Raw genomic sequence first — 17,924 nt, 5'->3', positions numbered from 1 at the left:
TGTCAAAGGATAAGCCTAGGAAGAAATCATCACCAAGGGAAAGGGTACGTACCTCTAAGGGCCACAGGAGTTCAGGGTCAGGCAGACTACCTCCGAGCTAGAGTCCTGCAGTGTGTTTGTCTCTCTTCCTAACAGGGACAAAGGCTCTGAAACGTACTTGGGCTGCTTTGGCCAACGCAGACACCTGTCCAAAGGGCGATCCCTACACCTGAACTCCAAGCTCCTCTTCACATTGTTAACTTGCTGCCACAGGCTTCAGAGACAGCAGGAAACTAGCATTCTCTTAGCCAACCTGACCACAAAGCTGTCAGAAAACACCATTTAAGGAGAGGTGTTTTTATTTTATTTTAAAACACCCATATGTATGGGTGTTTTACCTGCATGTATGTCTAAACAGCATGTATGTCTGTGAGTACCTGGTATCTGAAGAAACCAGAAGGTATTGGATGCCCTGGAATTGTTCCTATGGACACTTGTAAGTTACTATGTGGGTGCTGGGAATTGAACTCAGGTTCTCTGGAAGGACAGCCTCAGTCGTTGCTTTTATAAACAATGAAACCACAGATCTTCTAGCCTTACTGTTCAGAATCCTGGTCAGTCCTCCCAAAGGCAACAGGGTGGGGAGCACCGGGGCACTCAGCAAGGCTATGGATAAGCACGTTACTTTGGACTACTTTGCCTTGGTTATGTGTGACATGAATAGGCAGGAGATATTACTGATACCCTGAGGTATAGTTCCCAGGCACACTACATACTACTTCAGCTGATTTGTCCAGGCTGTATATTAGGGAGCGATAATAAAATCCTCCAGTCATCTTAGGGCTGGGGCTATAACTCAAAATCTCAATAGCAAAGTTCTAACAGTCTTTCTTTCTTTCTTTCTTTCTTTCTTTCTTTCTTTCTTTCTTTCTTTCTTTTTCTTTCTTTCTTTCTTTCTTTCTTTCTTTGCTTGGCACACACAAATGTATGCATATATGCATGTAAGTGTAGAGGTAGAGGCTGATGCCAAGTGTCTTCCTAAACTGTGCACAGCTTGTGTGCTTTTATCTACAGAGCCATCTCCCTAGCCCACACCCACTATACTTTTCAAAGCCTTCTCACAATTATTTTATTCTGATCTAACAGAATATTTTATCTTACTTTATATTTTCTTAGTCCCTGCATAGTGATCTGACACAGTGGAGTAGAAAGGTGTAGCTTACTGTTTGCATATGACATGGGAAATGACTCTCAGAAAAGATAGTTTGCTTTCGGTCTCATGCTTTGGCTCTCAGGTTGTAGAGTCAGAGCTGAAATGTCTGGGCCCTTTTTTCCCCAAGCATGCACTGGCAGGCTGGCAGCTCAGGGGTACACTGCTGACTGCAGAGGTTACCTGCTGGTCCTGTAGCTTGACCCCGACCACTCTGAAGGTGCTGCTGGCAGTGTTGTGGTAGATGTTGATCCGGCTGAATCCCTGCTGGCCAGGCTTGATCGGTACCCACTTCTTACTGGTGTCATCGTAGACCATCACGGAGGCCCGCGCTTGGCAGATACTCTGTTCACTTCAGAAAGAGCAAGAAAACACAAGGTCACACTTGGCTAAGGTAGATAGATGCTGGCCCTGTCCTCAAACAGAGGTCAAAGGCACCATGAACTTGCTGCCACAACGGGGCTGCGCTGTAAAAGCAGTGACGAGTTTGTCCCCCCACAAAAGAGCATCTGCCAACACCCCACAGCTTGGGAGACTCATGGCTTGGCTTTGCAGGGAGGTGTGTTTGAAGGAAAAAGGAATTATTATTAGTTGATTCTTAGAAACCCTGTGTTACATAATACAATGCATCTAAGCACTGTTGCCTCACACACAGCTTCAAGTAATTACCCCCATTTGATGAGGCAATACTGTCTGAGACGCTGGGGAGGAGCCCCATGAGTTTACCTAGGTACCAGGGATGGGGTTTCAGATGTTAAGCCAGTTCTAACTCCAGAGTACACCACACAGAGGTTTTCTTTGCAGCATCCAACAAAATGTTCAATTTATATCCAGTGTCAAGGCAGGACAGCATCAGAAATACCATGTAGACAATGAGGAGGTTAGGTGACCTCAAGAACTGAGCAACAGTTGCTCACACACACTGGTTCCAGGCTACAGACACCTGGCAAAACAAGGTCACCTATTTAGAATGTCAGAAAACCAAGGACTCAGCTGGAGCCTTCCCTCTGCAGTGGTCAAATGTCACCATTAAAACAAACACACTACACTGGCCAGCTATTTAGTTTTCAGAGCCCAAGAATCTTGAATACGGTCTTAGTGTTAAGTAAGGATTCCCAAGGCTGACAACCAGAAAGTGACAGTGCTTAGAAAGGAGGCCACACTAGACCAGTGTGGACCACAGATGGACTGAGACAGAATCTACACCTTATAGAGTAATAATGAAGAAGCAAAGTGACAGTGTTGGGTAATAACAACCAAACCAAGCAAGAAAGGAAATGTCACACTGTGTTTATTTTATCATAAGAAGGGCAGGGAACCAAAATATTTGGAAATAGCATTGTCCCCAGCACAGACATGGTGCTTTTAAAGGATTAATCAGTCCTCTTGGAAAGGCATGTGGCCAATTTACCCTGAGTACTGAGGGCTGAGCTCAAGACCTCCTCTGTGTCTCAGATCTTGTGGTCTAGGATATATGTCGGATAGCTTTTCCGACATATTCTAAACAGGTGACCTTGTTACCTTTTGGTAGAGTACACCCAGCAAGTGTCTATTAAGTGCTCAATAGAGACTCTCAGAGCTGAAAAGAACCCTAGATGATGCAACCCAATTCTCTATTAGGTTCAGTAAAGCAGCCCTGACAACATATAGCAAACCTCTGAATAACTGAGCATTGAGGCCTCTCTAAAGAGGTCAGTTGGATGACTGATTTAGACATGCCCTCCTTGGTCTTAGCACATTCAAGTTTTCCAGTCATAGCTTGTTTTCTAAAAGCCCATAGCAACCCATCAGACCACTCAAACTGAGCACGTGTTAACTGTAGCACAGAAGCCCATGAGTCAAAGAACAGATGGATAGGGCAGCGGTTGCTACAGGGAGCTTACAGACAGGAGTCAGACAAAGAACTACACACACCTCACCTGGCTAGGAGAGCTCTGGGGAACGAGGGAAAGAAAATAGTTTGGGATTAAAGATGATGGTCTTAAATTCCTAGACAAAGCAGATGTAGGAGTCTAGGCAGAGGAGACAGGCAGCCCAGACAGGAGCAAAGGCAAGAACCACACAGTATGCAGAGAGCTGCAGACCGCCCCCCTCCCCAAAGTAGATGCAATGTATCTGGGGTATCACACATTATTCAGAGGTTGTAAGAAGAGAGATAAAAGAAATACATTTTAGTTATTGTAATGATAGTCACAGGTTTCCCCCTCCCCCGCTGTTTTTAACACTGTGGGTTCAATTTAAACCTGTGGTTAACCAAAAGCCTGTTTTCATCACCATTTGAACAGTACTTTTCTTTCTTTCTTTCACTTATTGTGACTAGTAAGCCTAAATGGAAGAAGATATACATTCCCCTTTTGCCATTTATATTGCCAGTGTGCGAGAGAGGAGTAAGATCTGACTGCTGTGTAGCTGTCACTGCTGCTGGGTTCTAGCTGTTCAGTTGCCCAGAACTGATGGAATGGCCCTGCTCAGGCCTAGTATGGTGGCTTGACAGTTTCTGTCAGTCAAAACAGCTAACCCATTCTGATCTGAAGGTTTGTTTCATCTTGTCAACAAGTCCATGTAACTCAGGGGCTTCCTAGGAGGTAGGACATTCCCTATGGAAACTGGAACAGTTCAGGCACACCAGCATGAGGTAGTCACCCTAGTGGCAGCTCATGTTTTGGAAATGTAATCTTTCACTCAGAGGATACACCTAATAAACACCGCTGGGCTGGCCCTCACTCCCAGTTGCTGCCCTCCAGCACTTTTCTTTTTTCTTTTTTTTTGTTTTTTGTTTTTTGGAGACAAGGTTTCTCTGTGTAGCTCTGGCTGTCCTGGAACTCACTCTGTAGACCAGGCTGGCCTCGAACTCAGAAATCCGCCTGCCTCTGCCTCCCAAGTGCTGGGATTAAAGGCGTGCGCCACCATGCCCGGCTTCCAGCGCCTTTCTTACAGGAAGCTGATGGTCTGTTCTCCCTCTCCACCCAGTCTGCCACTCTCCAAGCTGCCAGTGGAGCTGGCTGGCTTCTGTTCCTGAGGATAAATGGAACACCCTTAGTCTCCAAAATCATTTAGTTGCTCCTGGAGACTCAAATGCTGCTGTCTTTAGTTTTGAAAGTTGCCCTAACTGACTCTCCTGGTTCTCTATGACAGATAGTTCTGGTGCTTCTGGGATTTTTTTTGTTTTTTTTTTTTTAAGCCTCCTTCATAGTTTTGAATTGACTACATTTCTCTTTTATCAGGTTCTTTAGCTGGGACCAAGGAAATGCTTGAAGCGTCTAGGGCCTCTGAAATCAATTGTACAGGCGACTGTATGTGAAGTGTGCCTTGGTTGGGCTTCAGATGGGTCTCTAATTCAAGTGGATTTAAAGCTTACCTTAAATCTTGCTACTTCTGATTTCTTCTCCGTCTCCATGGCCACAGCTCTCAAAACTGTATGCATTGCAAAAACTATCAAGGTACTTATTACAAAACAAGTACCCAGACCTCTTTATGTGGTTCTGGCTCAGTGTGAATTTCAGATGGGGACTCCATCTCTACATGATTATAGATTCTGGTGCCAACAATCCTAGAAGGGGTCTCCCCATGGTTCTCTCCATGGCCAGGGTTCATGGTGATTACCAGAGATCCTGGGTTAATGAAGCTCTCATCCCGATACTGTATTTCAGACTACTGGCTATACCTCAGGTACCTCAAAGATCGACAGGCTCAAACAGAAAACCTTTGCAATGCTTCCTACTATAAGAAGTGCCAGCCATCCCACCTCCAGGCTGTGCCTGATCTGTGAGAGTCATTTCCCATGCTCACCTCTTCATCCCTGCCCTCTGTGGCTACTAGGCCAGCTGTTGCATTTCCTGAACATATTGCAGGTCTCTTGCCCTCTGCCCTCCTGGCTTGCTAGCGTTTGAAGCCTATATCATTATCATCTACACCTCTACAACATCATAATGGCTTCCTGCCCACTTTCCTATCTCTGGGTTCCAGTGTCTGGAGTCTCAATAACCCTCAGTGAGGCCAGAGAAAGATTCAAAGGCAGATGGGCCTGCCTCTTTAAGCCTCACTGGGAGCAGGACCACTCCACAGAGGCTGTTATGACCTCAGACAAAGTGCTTCTATGTGGTTCGTCCTCCGTAACTATTGCTCTCCTTCCTCTTTCCTCACTTCCCTGGTGGTTACTCTGAGGGATTAAGATGTCCACCTTGTCACCATGTAAATAAGGTGCAGCCTGGGCTCCTAGAAGGCCCTCAGAACTCTTTACATTCCATCCTCCCAACAACCCCATCTAATCTGGTGGAAATATGGTTCCTAACAGGTACTGTTTCTGTGGCCTCGCTAGCTCAGTTTATTCTGTTTTGCCTACCACACTCTTTCCAGCTGAACTGACAAGTACTTCCCACTAATCTGTAAAGAATTTAGATACCTTTCTTTGCAGACAGGGTCTTGATATGTGCCTCTGGCTAGTCAGGAATTCACTATATAGACCACATTGGCTTTGAACTTTAGAGATCCACTGGCCTCTGCCTTTGGGGATTAAAGACGTGTGCCACCATGTGTGGGCTGTAAGAGCCTTAAGTCCAAGTGTGAGATGATCCTTTTCTGAGCTCTCTATCGCATCTCCAGCCTACCTAAGTGGTTTTCTAAAAGCTACTCTACCAGCTGTCTCATTTTAGGTCCCTCTGTTGGGCAATGCCTCCACACAAGTTACCCTAGGTGCTGATCTAAAAGATAGGCCACAGTTCCATTCCCACCTTGGAAGGTACAGGATGACAGGGTGGATTCTTGGGCATTTCCCTTCTCAATGTCCTGGAACTGATGTTGCCCTGTCTAGCACACTTCAGTGAGAAGGCTAGGCTGTGTCTACTGGCAAAGTAGAGCTTGGCAGAAGAAGTGTCCCACAACATTTGGGCCTTTAAAATGACTGCACTGTTACTCAGGTAATTAAGAATATTATTGCCCAAGATGTGTCCTCCTTACATCCGGAGGTCTGACTCAAAGCTTAGGTGAAGGTCACTGCCTACTCCTACTCACCTGGCAAGTGCTAAGAGTAAAGCATGCTGCTTTGAACATTTGTCTGTCTGTCCTGAGGAGTATGACCCAGGAAAAGAGGTTTGCCTATAAACCAGCACTACGGTGACCAACAGAGACATAGAATGAAGCTCATGGCCCCTGGAGGTGTGTTTCTGCATCTGGCCTACTGCAAGGTTATGTGTGCTTCTGATACTTACTGGCCCCTAACAGGTACTGTTTCCATAAAAGCTATTTAGAGCTTATATGTCCTGAGACTGTACGCTTCTGGAGGTCAGAACTCGTCTGAACCACTCTATGTTCACCCAACATACACCAGTGCCTTCAACTCAGCAGCCTGAAATTAGTGAGCAATGGGGTATGTGGTGAACCATGTCCCAAGTCAGGAAATTGGACCAGACTCCAAGGAAGTACATAAAGCCCCAACAACTTGTTTGTTCTCAACATATAGAACCAAAAGTGATTCCTAAAAGGAGCCGAGACCATCATTAAAGAAGTCCCCCACAGCTAAGAGCGAGGCAGCCCCTCACTAGAGCCTGTTAGGTAGCTCCAGGATGAAGGGGTGGCTCCTGCTCATCTACTGGATTTCAGCAAAGAAACCATGGGTAAAGCAAATAAGGGTTTTTGCTGACTTGCATCTTCTTTGAGAAGCTATCACATGCTAGTATGGTAGACCATTTGGGGGGGGGGGGACACTCAAAATCACTGATTTGAAGTCATCATTGCATCTCCTCCCACTTCCCACTGAAATGTACAGAGTTCATGGGGGAAAGGCCATTGCATGGGAGTCCATCTGGAGGCTTCTTCCAGCCTTCCTCACTGGCCTCATCACTCACACGCTCCACCTGCTCTATTCCCACCCTTCTCCTCTAGCTGCCTCCTCCAAGGTCTTGCCCTTTTTCATCCTCAAAGCTTGGCTCTTTTCTTTTATGATGAAAAAGCATGCACATGTGCCAGAGAATGTATATATGAACAAATGTTGAAGAAAGTCAGAAATCCAACCCTAGCCCCAGCTAGCTCACCATTCTGCCAACATAGTGTCAGGACAGACCCAAATCAACGATGGGTTACTAATGGGCTGTGACAAGGATTGCTTAATTATGCTTACCTCCTGCCCCTCAAACCTAAACTTGAGGATAGTCCCTGAAGGACAAACCTGAGGGTCACTAGACCTCTTTATTTGTTCCTTTCCCAATGTGGGCACAATCAACAAATCTCTTTGCTTTTCCACTACTATCTCTAATTGATATACTCAGGTGAATCTAGCTTATCAGAGGACCCAACTCTAAGGTCTCTAGAACCAGGGTAAGAAGGGGGTCCATTTAATGATGCCCAAGGGATCACAGAGGCTGCTGTGAAGGAGAAGCAAAACCTTTCAAGAAGAGAGAACAAGCCAACCAAGGAGGGAAGAGGGGCAGTACTGGGCACACAGACTCTTCATATCCACGAGGGCACACTGCTTTCCAAACCTCCTACAGGGGAATGAGGAAGTCTGTACTGTATTACCATGTCATAGTTCAGCGACTGAGAACCACCTGGAGTCAAAGTAACTGACTGGCTCCATACTGTAGTAGCTTGTTTTCCAGGAGGGGAGATAGACTTGCTGCAGGAGAATGCCTTGCCCAAGTCTATGCTGATGTGTAGGAGTCCCTACGCTCTTCTACTGACCTCACTGTTGCCATGTGATGTGCTTTTCTGCTTTCCTTAGCAAAGGAAAAATTCCTCAACTCCAACTTCTCCTTGTTGTTTTAAAGCTGCTTTGTAAACTGTCAAATCTACAGAGATATGTACATGCAACTATCCCTCTCATTTAAACTGTCCAGAGCTAACAGTCTGGCATGTGTGATTCATTTTGTATGCATGAATATTTCCTTTCTTTCTTTCTTTTTAAAGATTTATTGTTTTATGTGCATGAGTATTTTGTCTGGATTGGATGTATGTTCACTGTGTGCATGCCTGGTGCCCCCAAAGGCCAGAAGACAGCACAAGATCCCCAGAACTGGAGTTAGACAATTGTGAGCTGCCATGTGGTTGCTAGGAATTGAATCCCGGTCCTTTGCCAGAGCAACAAGTGCTCTTAAGCACTGAGCCAACTCTCCAGCCCATGATGTATTTTCTTGAATTATATGAAACTTGGAGACATGGTATTTCAAACCAAGGTTCTAAGTTTACATTTCTTTAAAACAGACATACTAACTAGGATATAGCTCAAGGGCAAAGCACTTACCTATAATATATGAGGACCTAGATTCGGTTCCCAGCATAATAAAACAAATGTTCTAACATATAATTTAGGACACACACACACACTTTTTTTTTTTTCTAATACAGAGTCCATACTTTTTTCCAAAAAAGTTTTTGGCAATTTTGGACCCAGGATCTACTCATAGCTCCGTAACATATGGCTGCTGGCTGTGCTGTTTGCTTACTCTAAACTAGGGTGTTAGGCTATTTCTTTTTCACTGATAATGAATTATGGTTGTGAAGAACTTGGGCCCAATCATGTAGACTGCCCCTGTTCTTGTTTCTACGTGGTTAGGATGGTGGACCTCCATCCCCGAACTCAAGTGCACATAATGCTAAACTGCCTTCTGTCTGAAGCAAGTCCTCACAAGAGACACAGCAGGATCCTGGTCTTCTCTTGGTTGTTTTCATGCTTCCTCATGTGCAATGTGAATGGTTCCACCACGATGTGCGACTCTGTAGAAGCCCAAAGTAACAGAACAACCCAATCCTGGACTATGAACTAAATACATATTTTTTTCTAAGTTAATTACATCAAGTATTTTCTAGTAATGAAATGGTGAGCATTTAACAGTAATGGAAGTTAAAGTATGTTTTGAAACCAATGTCAAGTATTTCTGGAAAGTTCCACTGTGAACTTATGAGGCAAGAGTAATAAAGTCTTGGTATCATCATAAATGCAGTTTTGACCCAGCCCTAAAAAGGCCAATCTCCTTGCCACATTTAGTAGTTCACTAACCTACAGAAATAAAAAAACAAGGAACTAGATAGCCACACAGTTCTGTGCAAACACAAAGTGCTACTGCCTGAGTAACCTTTATCACAAATAAGGGCTTTGGGCAAGCTCAGCCTACAATTGTATGTTAAACCCAGGCATCTTCTTTTCCACCCAGAGCTGAAGGCTCCCCCTGGGAGGCCACAGGCAATCTAGATGTTTGCTTTTTATCTGAGGCTACTATCCTAAATTTGTACAGTGGTCTTCACTTCTCTCTGAAGACTTGAGGATTCTCAAAACAAAACAAAACACAAAACCACCAACTGTTAAGGAAATCTTATATTCTTAGGCTCACAGCATTTCCTATAACATCTCAAAGCCACCAACTTATCCCATTGCTTGGCGAGCTATCTCATAGGCCATGTGGACATCAGGCTATGTATGCCTCAAAAGCATTCAGAAAGTCTGATGTGCTCTGGGACAGCTGTGTTGTTAAATCTCTGGCTTTGGGGTGGTATTCAGCTTTGAAGGTAGCCTTGGAATGAGAATGGTTCATTTCAATTAACATTCCCAATCCTTAGCACATCCCTTTGGCTCAGTTCAACCAACATCTAAGTAACTGCGCTGTTATTAGGCACAGGGACAGACAGAACTGAGCAATAAACAAACACCTTGCTCTGAAGCAGGTCTAGGCTGGTGGGCAGTTCTTGCCATGGAGGTGCAAAACTTGCTAAGGAGGGCAGAGCTAGTGACAGTGTGGAAGGATGGATATTGCAAACACTGCAGTAGGTCTTGGTTCTTACAATTTGACGCAGGTTCCTTTGAGCTACAACTGAGAGGACAGACATGGCACAAGAGACCTGGTTCTAATCCCAGCTGTAACAAGGGCCTGAAGCTGTGACATGGAGCAAGCACCTTAACAGTGCTGTCTTGTTTGGGGGGAAAGCAAGGCAACACTTCACATGGCGACTACATGCAAGGTGTGCAGCCCGATTGGTAGAATGCTTGTCATCAGCACTTTCATAGGGCAGCTATTGGATGTCTAGTCCCAGTGACTCAATTACCAGAGTAGCCATTGGGCTTGACCAGTCCTCCCACATTTTTTACTTGGTGCCTGAGGAACATGATGTCCTGTTGTGAGTGACCAGGAGCATCAGGCCATTAGACCACTGGGGTCAAAAGATGGCAAACACTTCAGAAGCTCTCTTGGGCGAGGCATGGCTTCAGAGCCTGGGGAATCACTCCCAGAAGAGTAACTATGAGGTCTTTGAGGTTTGCTTGGTCACAAGTTTCTGGGACAAATGACCTTGAATGAGATCCCAGGGCACTCTCCAAGACTGAGGGTGCCTCAGAATGTGCAAGATTTCACATATCTTCACACACCGAATATCTGTAGGCCCTTGAGAGCAATAGAGACGACTGGCTGCAACAGTATCAATTGCACAGGGCCATTATTTCTTCCCCACTTAGAGTAACCACAACACCTGACACCATAGGAAGCTCCACTGAACAGCAGCAATGGTAGCCAAGCATCTCCAAGCACAGAGATTCAAAAAGAAATTGAACATAGAGATTTAACATGTAGGTTCCCAGGCATGGTCTTAAGCTTTGGGAAAACACCAGGGAACTACAGGACCAAGTCCCTGCTGTCTTGGAACTGGTAATCTAGCTGGAGTGGAGAGGAAAGACAAATAGTCAACAAAACATGAATGAGTTATGTAGTATGTCAAGGAGGAAATGAGTGCTTGAGAGAAAAACCCTACATGGTAAAGAAGCTGGGTAACTAGGGATGGTACTGAAGTGAACTGGCTCATACTGGAAGAGGAGATCATCAATTACTCATTCTCATTGTATTCTGTGGCTGCACTGTAATATTGGCTAATTAATTCCTGCTTGTCAGCTTTCGCAAGAAACATTTTGGGGGATGTATGCTGTACAGGGTTCAAAGCCTACAGCTCCTCCTAGTTCTGCCTGTGTCAAGCCCTGTTCCCTAGGAACCACCACCCACCTACGTCACACCAGACCCTGTGCTTTCTTTACACCCACATGGGTGTACTAGAAGTCCTTCAGGCTGTCCCTCCCGCATCCTTACTGTATCTGGCTACCTCTCTCCCCCTTGCCCCTGAACTCCACCACCAGTCTACTGCCTTTGACCTGGATGACTGAAGCAGCTTCCAAAGAAGACTTTCTGCCTCCATTCTTGTCCTAGTGGCAACTATTACCCACAGTGATCAGTGGGAATGTGCTCAGTGTGCTCAGGCTGCAGTTAGCTGTCAGAACTTGGATGTTGCTCATAACTTGGAAGGTAAAATCAAACTTTTTGTGTACACTGACAAACTTCAGATACTATGTCCTTGGTCCTCATTTTCTTCCATTTTCCCAGTCCCATGACTTGGTCCTCTCTATTTTTTTTTTTTTTCTGACTCTCCAATGTATCAAACTGTTCTCACCTCAGGGCACTTGCTGTCTTTCTTTGCCACATGAGTTTTCAGTTCTAAATTTTATGTCTGTCTCATGTAAGCATTGTGGTTTTAAAGAAAATGTTCCCACTGAGGACAGATGATGGCCCAGCATTCTCTCCCCACCTCTCCAGCATGTTCTTTCTCTAGCTCTCCTTGATAATTTCTCAACTGCTGCCTGCCCTTCCCCTAGAAGAACTGTCTCTCCAGCAGCTACAGCAGCCCAGACTGACTGACTGACCCTGAGATAGCCCTTTGAAGGAAATCCTTCCTGTGCTTCAGATTTCTCTAAGAGGCCACTTTTGCATGGCAGCTCCAACTTCTCAGCTTGCCTATGTTATTTTTGTTTTGTTTTTGAGAGAGGATTTCACTAAATTGCTCAACCTGTGGACCAGGTCGGTCTCAAACTCACAGCAACCTTCTCACATCAGCCTCCCAAGTGCTGGGACTATGGGAGTGTGATTCCCCACGTATTATCTGCGTCCACAGTCCTATACAGAGTATGTCCCCATCCTGCTATAGCTCTTATTCCTCCACAGGCTGAGGCTGGAGGTCAGTTCTTCTTCCAAGACAGCACAGGGTTCCAGAGGCTCATCTTCCAGGCTTGGATCTCCCATTCACTCTCTAGCTATGCTCCTGGCCAAGTCCTTTCACCTTCTCTGGGTTTATTTCTTACTGACACAGAAATATATTTGTGAATAATGTTCACAAAGGAGTCCAGGAATAATGTCCCCTAGTCTGTGACCCTGGTGTGTGAACAACTTCAAGGTTCAGGCAACAGCAGATATTTAAGAGGCACTTCCCCTAATTCCTTTAGAACCCCTTAGAAAGAATTCAATTGTCATGAATTCCTACAAGGACATGCACTGTGCCATAGGAGGAAGACAATGGACACTACACACACGCAGGCACCATGTCCCTCACTCAGACGAGGGCACCTTCCTCTCTCTAGAGGAACTGTCTATATGGACAGAATCTTTGTATTTCTCTGAGTATGGGGTGCTTGCTTTGCCTTCATGTGATGCTCCTGTATATGATCCATCTTTAGGCCATTTTCCTTTCACTCCGTCATCAATCCATTCCCATAGTTGTTCTTGTCAGGACCACTGTGAGGCAGTGTCCTGTGTTGTGATAAGGGTGCAAGAAAATTCAGCTCCTTGTCTCTGACAAGGTTCTAGAGAAAGGTTTCCTGGTTCAGAAGTGGCCTTGGTGACAGGAAGCCCTCTGTAGCCCTACCATGGTTGTCAGGGTAAATGGGGAGTCTAGATGCTATCATGTCTTACATGGACAGTCACAGTGTCAGGGCATTAGCCTGTTTGTTCAGACAAGCACACACAACCTTGTTGAGGAAGGGACACACAATTCCCTGGCTTTCTTCTTACTTTGGCTACTAACTTACTGCAGACAAATCTTGTCCATCTCTAGTCTCCAGAGCTAGAACTGGGACTTCAAACCCTGTCACTCACAATGCTACAAGGGGCTTTTCTTCAGCACGAATACGGAGTGCAAACGGAGCACAGAGCAGTGGCTCTGCTGAAGTGGAAAGACAAAGGTTTAAAGCCCTGCTGCCCTGGGCCTGCAGTCACTGTAGGAAGCTTCCCAGTTGCAACTTCTCCAATGTCTAAGGGTTGAGAGACCTTTAAGAAATCTTAGTGCCTCCTCCCCATTTCCTTCTGGTGCTATTTTCTACCCCAGTAAGCTTCCTCAACTTTTACAATGTAAGGTACAACTGAAAATATCATACAACTGAACAGAGAACATTTTGGTTTTTACAGCTCCATGCACAAATCCCTGAAGCTATAGAAAAACTAAACACACACACACACACACACACACACACACACACACACCCCAGGAATAAAGTTACCAAAACTCCAGCACCAAATCAGTAAATCAGTGTCTCTCTGGCCTAGCTGGGCTGCAGTTGCTCAGCAGACTGAACAGGAGGGGCAGCCATGCTCCCTGGCTGCTTACGCTGTATTCACTGTCTCATTCATTCCAGTAAACTCACTGCAAAGTGTGTCTCAAGTGTCTGGATGAGGCAGAATGGGTAAGCTCCAGGTCTGGTTCCTCCTCAGCCAGGTAGGCTCTGGGTAAGTCCCATAGCCTTTAAAGCCTCGGCATCCTCAGCCACAAGCAGAAGCAGTCATACCTCCCTCATCCATCCAAGGAAGGCAAAGGAGACAGCTGGTGAAGTAGCACTTTGCAAACAAAGTGGGGGATTATTATTTTATGTGAAGACACAAGACTATAATTTAATCAAATAAATGTCCCAAATCTTGGAGGATAAACTTGGTCTTACCACATCCTTCCATGTAGTTACAGGAATGGGACACTCACTGTTTGGATGGCCACTCAGAGAACAGCCTGGTTTTCAGGTGACTAGCACTCAACAATACTCAACATCATCTATGGGACAAGCAGCCAAAGAGGGACAAGTCTCTCCACAGGTCACATCGCATGCAGCTTCTGGTGTAAAGGAAACTCAGGCCTCATCTTGGTCCAGAGGCAGAATATATAAGTTGCCTCAGGCCACTGCTCAAAAGCCTAGCCCTACCACCCATCCCTCTGAGTAAGAAATTCTCCCTCAGAGTTCAGAATCCCCTCTACTCTCCAAGGTGGTCAATTCTGAGTAAGTCTTTCTGACTCAGTGACTCAAGGTCACTGGCATCTTACACATATAGGACAGGTCTGAGAAGAGCAGAAGGGACTGAGTTACTTAGAATTTTGGCAAGTCCTTTGCCCTGTGGTTCTGGATGTTCCCATCACTGGCATCCAAGGGGACCAGAGAGGACCTCTCGAGAAGCTTCAACACCAAGAGCCTAGGTTCCCTCTGCATATCCTCTAGCCCAGCCTGGGCTCCAGTACTCACCCCGGGACCATGACTGAATGAAGTTTGCACGGGGAACCCTGAGGAGAGTCTCTGTGCTCTGAATCAGAAGACCACAGACCCTCTGAAGACAGCTACGATTTAGACTCTTCTTAAAACCAAACAGGAAAAGGAAGCTGAACCAGAGACAAAGGGGAAACAAACCCAAGTGAAAAACTGAAACCTGGGTAGAAAATAGAGAAAGAAGAAGCTAAACAGCACAGGGCCCCACCAGTGTGGGTGGCTGAGATCTGCTGCCTAGGCCCAAGACTGGCAACCTCAAGCTCCCCAGTTTCCTGTTGAATGAAAAAGAAAGAAAGAAAGAAAGAAAGAAAGAAAGAAAGAAAGAAAGAAAGAAAGAAAGAAAGAAAGAAGAAAGAAGAAAGAAGAAAGAAAAAAGAAAAGAAAAGGCTGCTTCTAAGGGGTTGAGCTGAAAGAAAGAAAGAAAGAAAGAAAGCAAGAAAGCAAGAAAGCAAGAAAGCAAGAAAGCAAGAAAGCAAGAAAGCAAGAAAGCAAGAAAGCAAGAAAGCAAGAAAGCAAGAAAGCAAGAAAGAAAGGGCTGCCTCTAAGGGATTGGGCTTCTTAATTATAAGTGAGAACACAGGCAGAGATAGAAGCATCTAGAAGAGTCTAGAGTGACCATGATCAGCAAACTAAACTAGGCCATGTGAGGAGAGGGGGAAGGGCAGATAGACAAGTGGTCGGGTAACCAGATAGCTGACATTATTTAAGGAAGAGCAGTTTGGGAAGGGCAGCCCAACCCCTGGGCTGGAGAAGCCAAGGTGGGGGCCAGAGTGCGAGACAGGATGACTCTGTGGCAGGTACTGGTGAAGCTGAGAAAGACTGTCATATAGTGTCTGCTTTGGTATGTTAAACAATTAGACACTTAATTTGCCCTTTGTCCCAGGTTTGAGACCTAATACTTGTAAGGCCACAAAGTTGGCCAAGAGCTGGAGACCAGGCTGTGGTGCTGGCTCCACCAGAAACTACTGGTTCCATTATCTAGTCTAGGTCAGAACCACCTCAGGATCTAGACCCAGTTTTCCACTTGACAGAGCAGGCTCAGCACAGATGACTTCCTACAGGATCCTATGCTAGACTCGGAAGGTCCTAGCGGGTTCTCAGACCAAGGGCCTGGATGGTGTATACACCTGGAACAGACTCTATTTGAATCTAGGGTAAAATTAGCATTTTCTCAGGAAACATGGCTTTCTTCTGGGATACCACTATCTGAAAGAACACTGCAGAACCATGGGAAGCCAGCTTTGTCAGCTACCATGGCCTCATTTCTCTAACACAGGGTGACTCTTTTGCCATTCCCATGGGTTTCCACAAAGATAGATTCTTTGTGTCTTCTTAACTTGGCAGAAAACTCACTAAAAGTTGCACACTGTGCAGAAACCAGAAGCCAAGATTTGGGAAGAAGGGCAGGCCCTGTCTTTAGAAGGCTTTTACAGCTCTACAGCTGGGTGCAAGGGTACATCTGCAAGGCCAGCACTTGGAGGTTCTTGGGTTTGAGGCCTACCAAGGATGCGGAGTGAGATCCTATGAAGCAGGAAAGGAGGATTGGGGTACAGTGAATGGATCTGTTAGCAAGTAGATACACTCAAATGTCATTGTTGCAACTGTGGGAGATAGCTGTGTGAAGGACATAATGTGTTTGTTCTAAGTGGGGAGATGAATGCCCTTTGAGTGTTGAACATGCATTTTCAGAGGCAGTAAAGATCTGTACTTCCTGTCAAGCATGTGTCAGCTGCAAACCATGTTTGTGGTTTTGGTTTTAGCTGATTGGAGTATTTGCTATTTTCCCATGTGAATTTTTCTTTGTAACTGTGGATTATTTGAAAGTATATTATTTAATTTTGTTTTGCTTCAAAATCTACAGTGTTTTCTTGCTCTATTGCTATTGACTACTGTGGTCATAACATAAGCTTTTAGTATGACTTTTGTGTTTCTTGGTATGAATACAATTGTTTTACCTGCACAGAGACATCTAGGGCCCAGGATGTTGCTCAGTTTGATGAAGATACCATGGTCACAGAGAGGAAGTGTATTTCCTACACTGTCTGTTAGGTCAAGGTGGTTAATAGGTACAGAACTTCTATGTCCTCACTATTTTCTCTAAACATTTCATCAATTGTTGAAAGGCCTTGAAAATCTCTAGGAGACTTAAGCATCTTCAGTTCTGTTAATACTTATATTTTTCTACAATTTGGAGCTTTTATTAAGAACACTTTCTATTCTGTAGTCTTTATTGTTACTACTGTAAAAATTTACCACAAATGTAGTAGCTTACAACAATAAAAACGCATTATCTAATAATTACAATAACAGTAGTTGAGAAGCCCACCAGGGACCGGATTTTCAACATAGATCTCACTAGGTTAAATTAAGATGGTAGAAATGGTGCACTCCCCTCTTGAGGCTCTGCAGAAGAGTTAGCCCCTTCCCTTTCCCTCTCCTACACAGTACCCACATTCCTTGGTCCATGGCTCCCTTCACTTTTAAAGCATGCAATACATCATTCTGACCCCTCTTCTAAAGCGACCTTTCCTTCTGGCCATGGTTAAGGCAAAATCTGCTTTTGCTTTCTCTTGTTTTTTCTTTTTTCTTTTTTTTTTTTCTTTTCAGCTGTCCTCAAACCCCATGTAGCTAAGAATCACCTTGATCCCCTGAACCTCTTTTCTCTACTTCCTGAGTGCGAGGATCATAACATGAACCACCATGTGCATGCATGCATACATGTATGTGCACATGTATACAGGGCAGAGGGCGATACCGGGCGTCTTTTTTAATCACCCTCCACTTCAGCCTGAGACAGGCCTCCTGGAGCTTTCCTGATCCTGCCACACACTGCCTGGCTTCAGTGGGCTGGACCCCTGGTGTGAGCCTTCCATGTTCTTTCACCATCATACCTTGTACCTCCAGCTGGAGATGTAGCCTGATCTTCCTGGATCAGAGTTCTTCTGTCCTTAAAGGCAGAACCAGGGAAACACTTCCATAGGCATTTATCCAGCAGGGAATCCCTGTAGACACTCTTACTTCAGGTTCTCTGGTCAAATTAATTTGCAAATTCAGAAGGTGGAGCTTTGGATGGCTCAGGTCTTCTCATCAGGGAACCTACCATATCATCCCTATAAAATAGGAGGTTCCTATCTAGTAAGTACAGCTGCATTTGCGCCCCTGTATCTATAACTTTAGCTTGCTCATAGCTCCTTCCTCCACAAGTATACATGTCGATATTTTGTTTCACTTGCAGCTCTCACTGTCTACCTCAACAGGAGCCGGGGCAAAGGCACTGCCACAGATTGACTGGCTCTGCTGCCTTGAAATGTCCTTTGTAGTTCAGGCTAATCTCAAACTCACAAAGATCCATTTGCTTCTACCTCCTGAATGCTAAAATTACAGGCCTAGCGAGTTCACTAGTTTTGAATTGGGCCT

General features: G+C 45.2%; 1 protein-coding gene across 5 annotated transcripts in view; it reads right to left on the bottom strand.

Annotated features, from left to right (window-relative positions):
• The window catches only part of Evl (Enah/Vasp-like), a 128,164-nt gene that overhangs the window by 39,329 nt on the left and 70,911 nt on the right, over positions 1–17,924 (bottom strand). For 4 of the 5 annotated variants that reach the window (XM_021202118.1, XM_021202120.1, XM_029541183.1 and 1 more), the window contains exon 2: positions 1,373–1,541. In XM_021202118.1, coding sequence (XP_021057777.1) covers positions 1,373–1,541 — 169 coding nt within the window. Of the gene's footprint in view, positions 1–1,372; positions 1,542–14,486; positions 14,565–17,924 lie in introns of those variants that run through there. The other variant, XM_021202117.2, reaches the window with a different exon arrangement.

Source organism: Mus pahari, chromosome 7 (genome assembly GCF_900095145.1).
Source record: "Mus pahari chromosome 7, PAHARI_EIJ_v1.1, whole genome shotgun sequence".
In the NCBI taxonomy this organism is placed as follows: Eukaryota; Metazoa; Chordata; class Mammalia; order Rodentia; family Muridae; genus Mus; species Mus pahari.
This window is presented reverse-complemented; position numbering and strand designations above follow the sequence as displayed.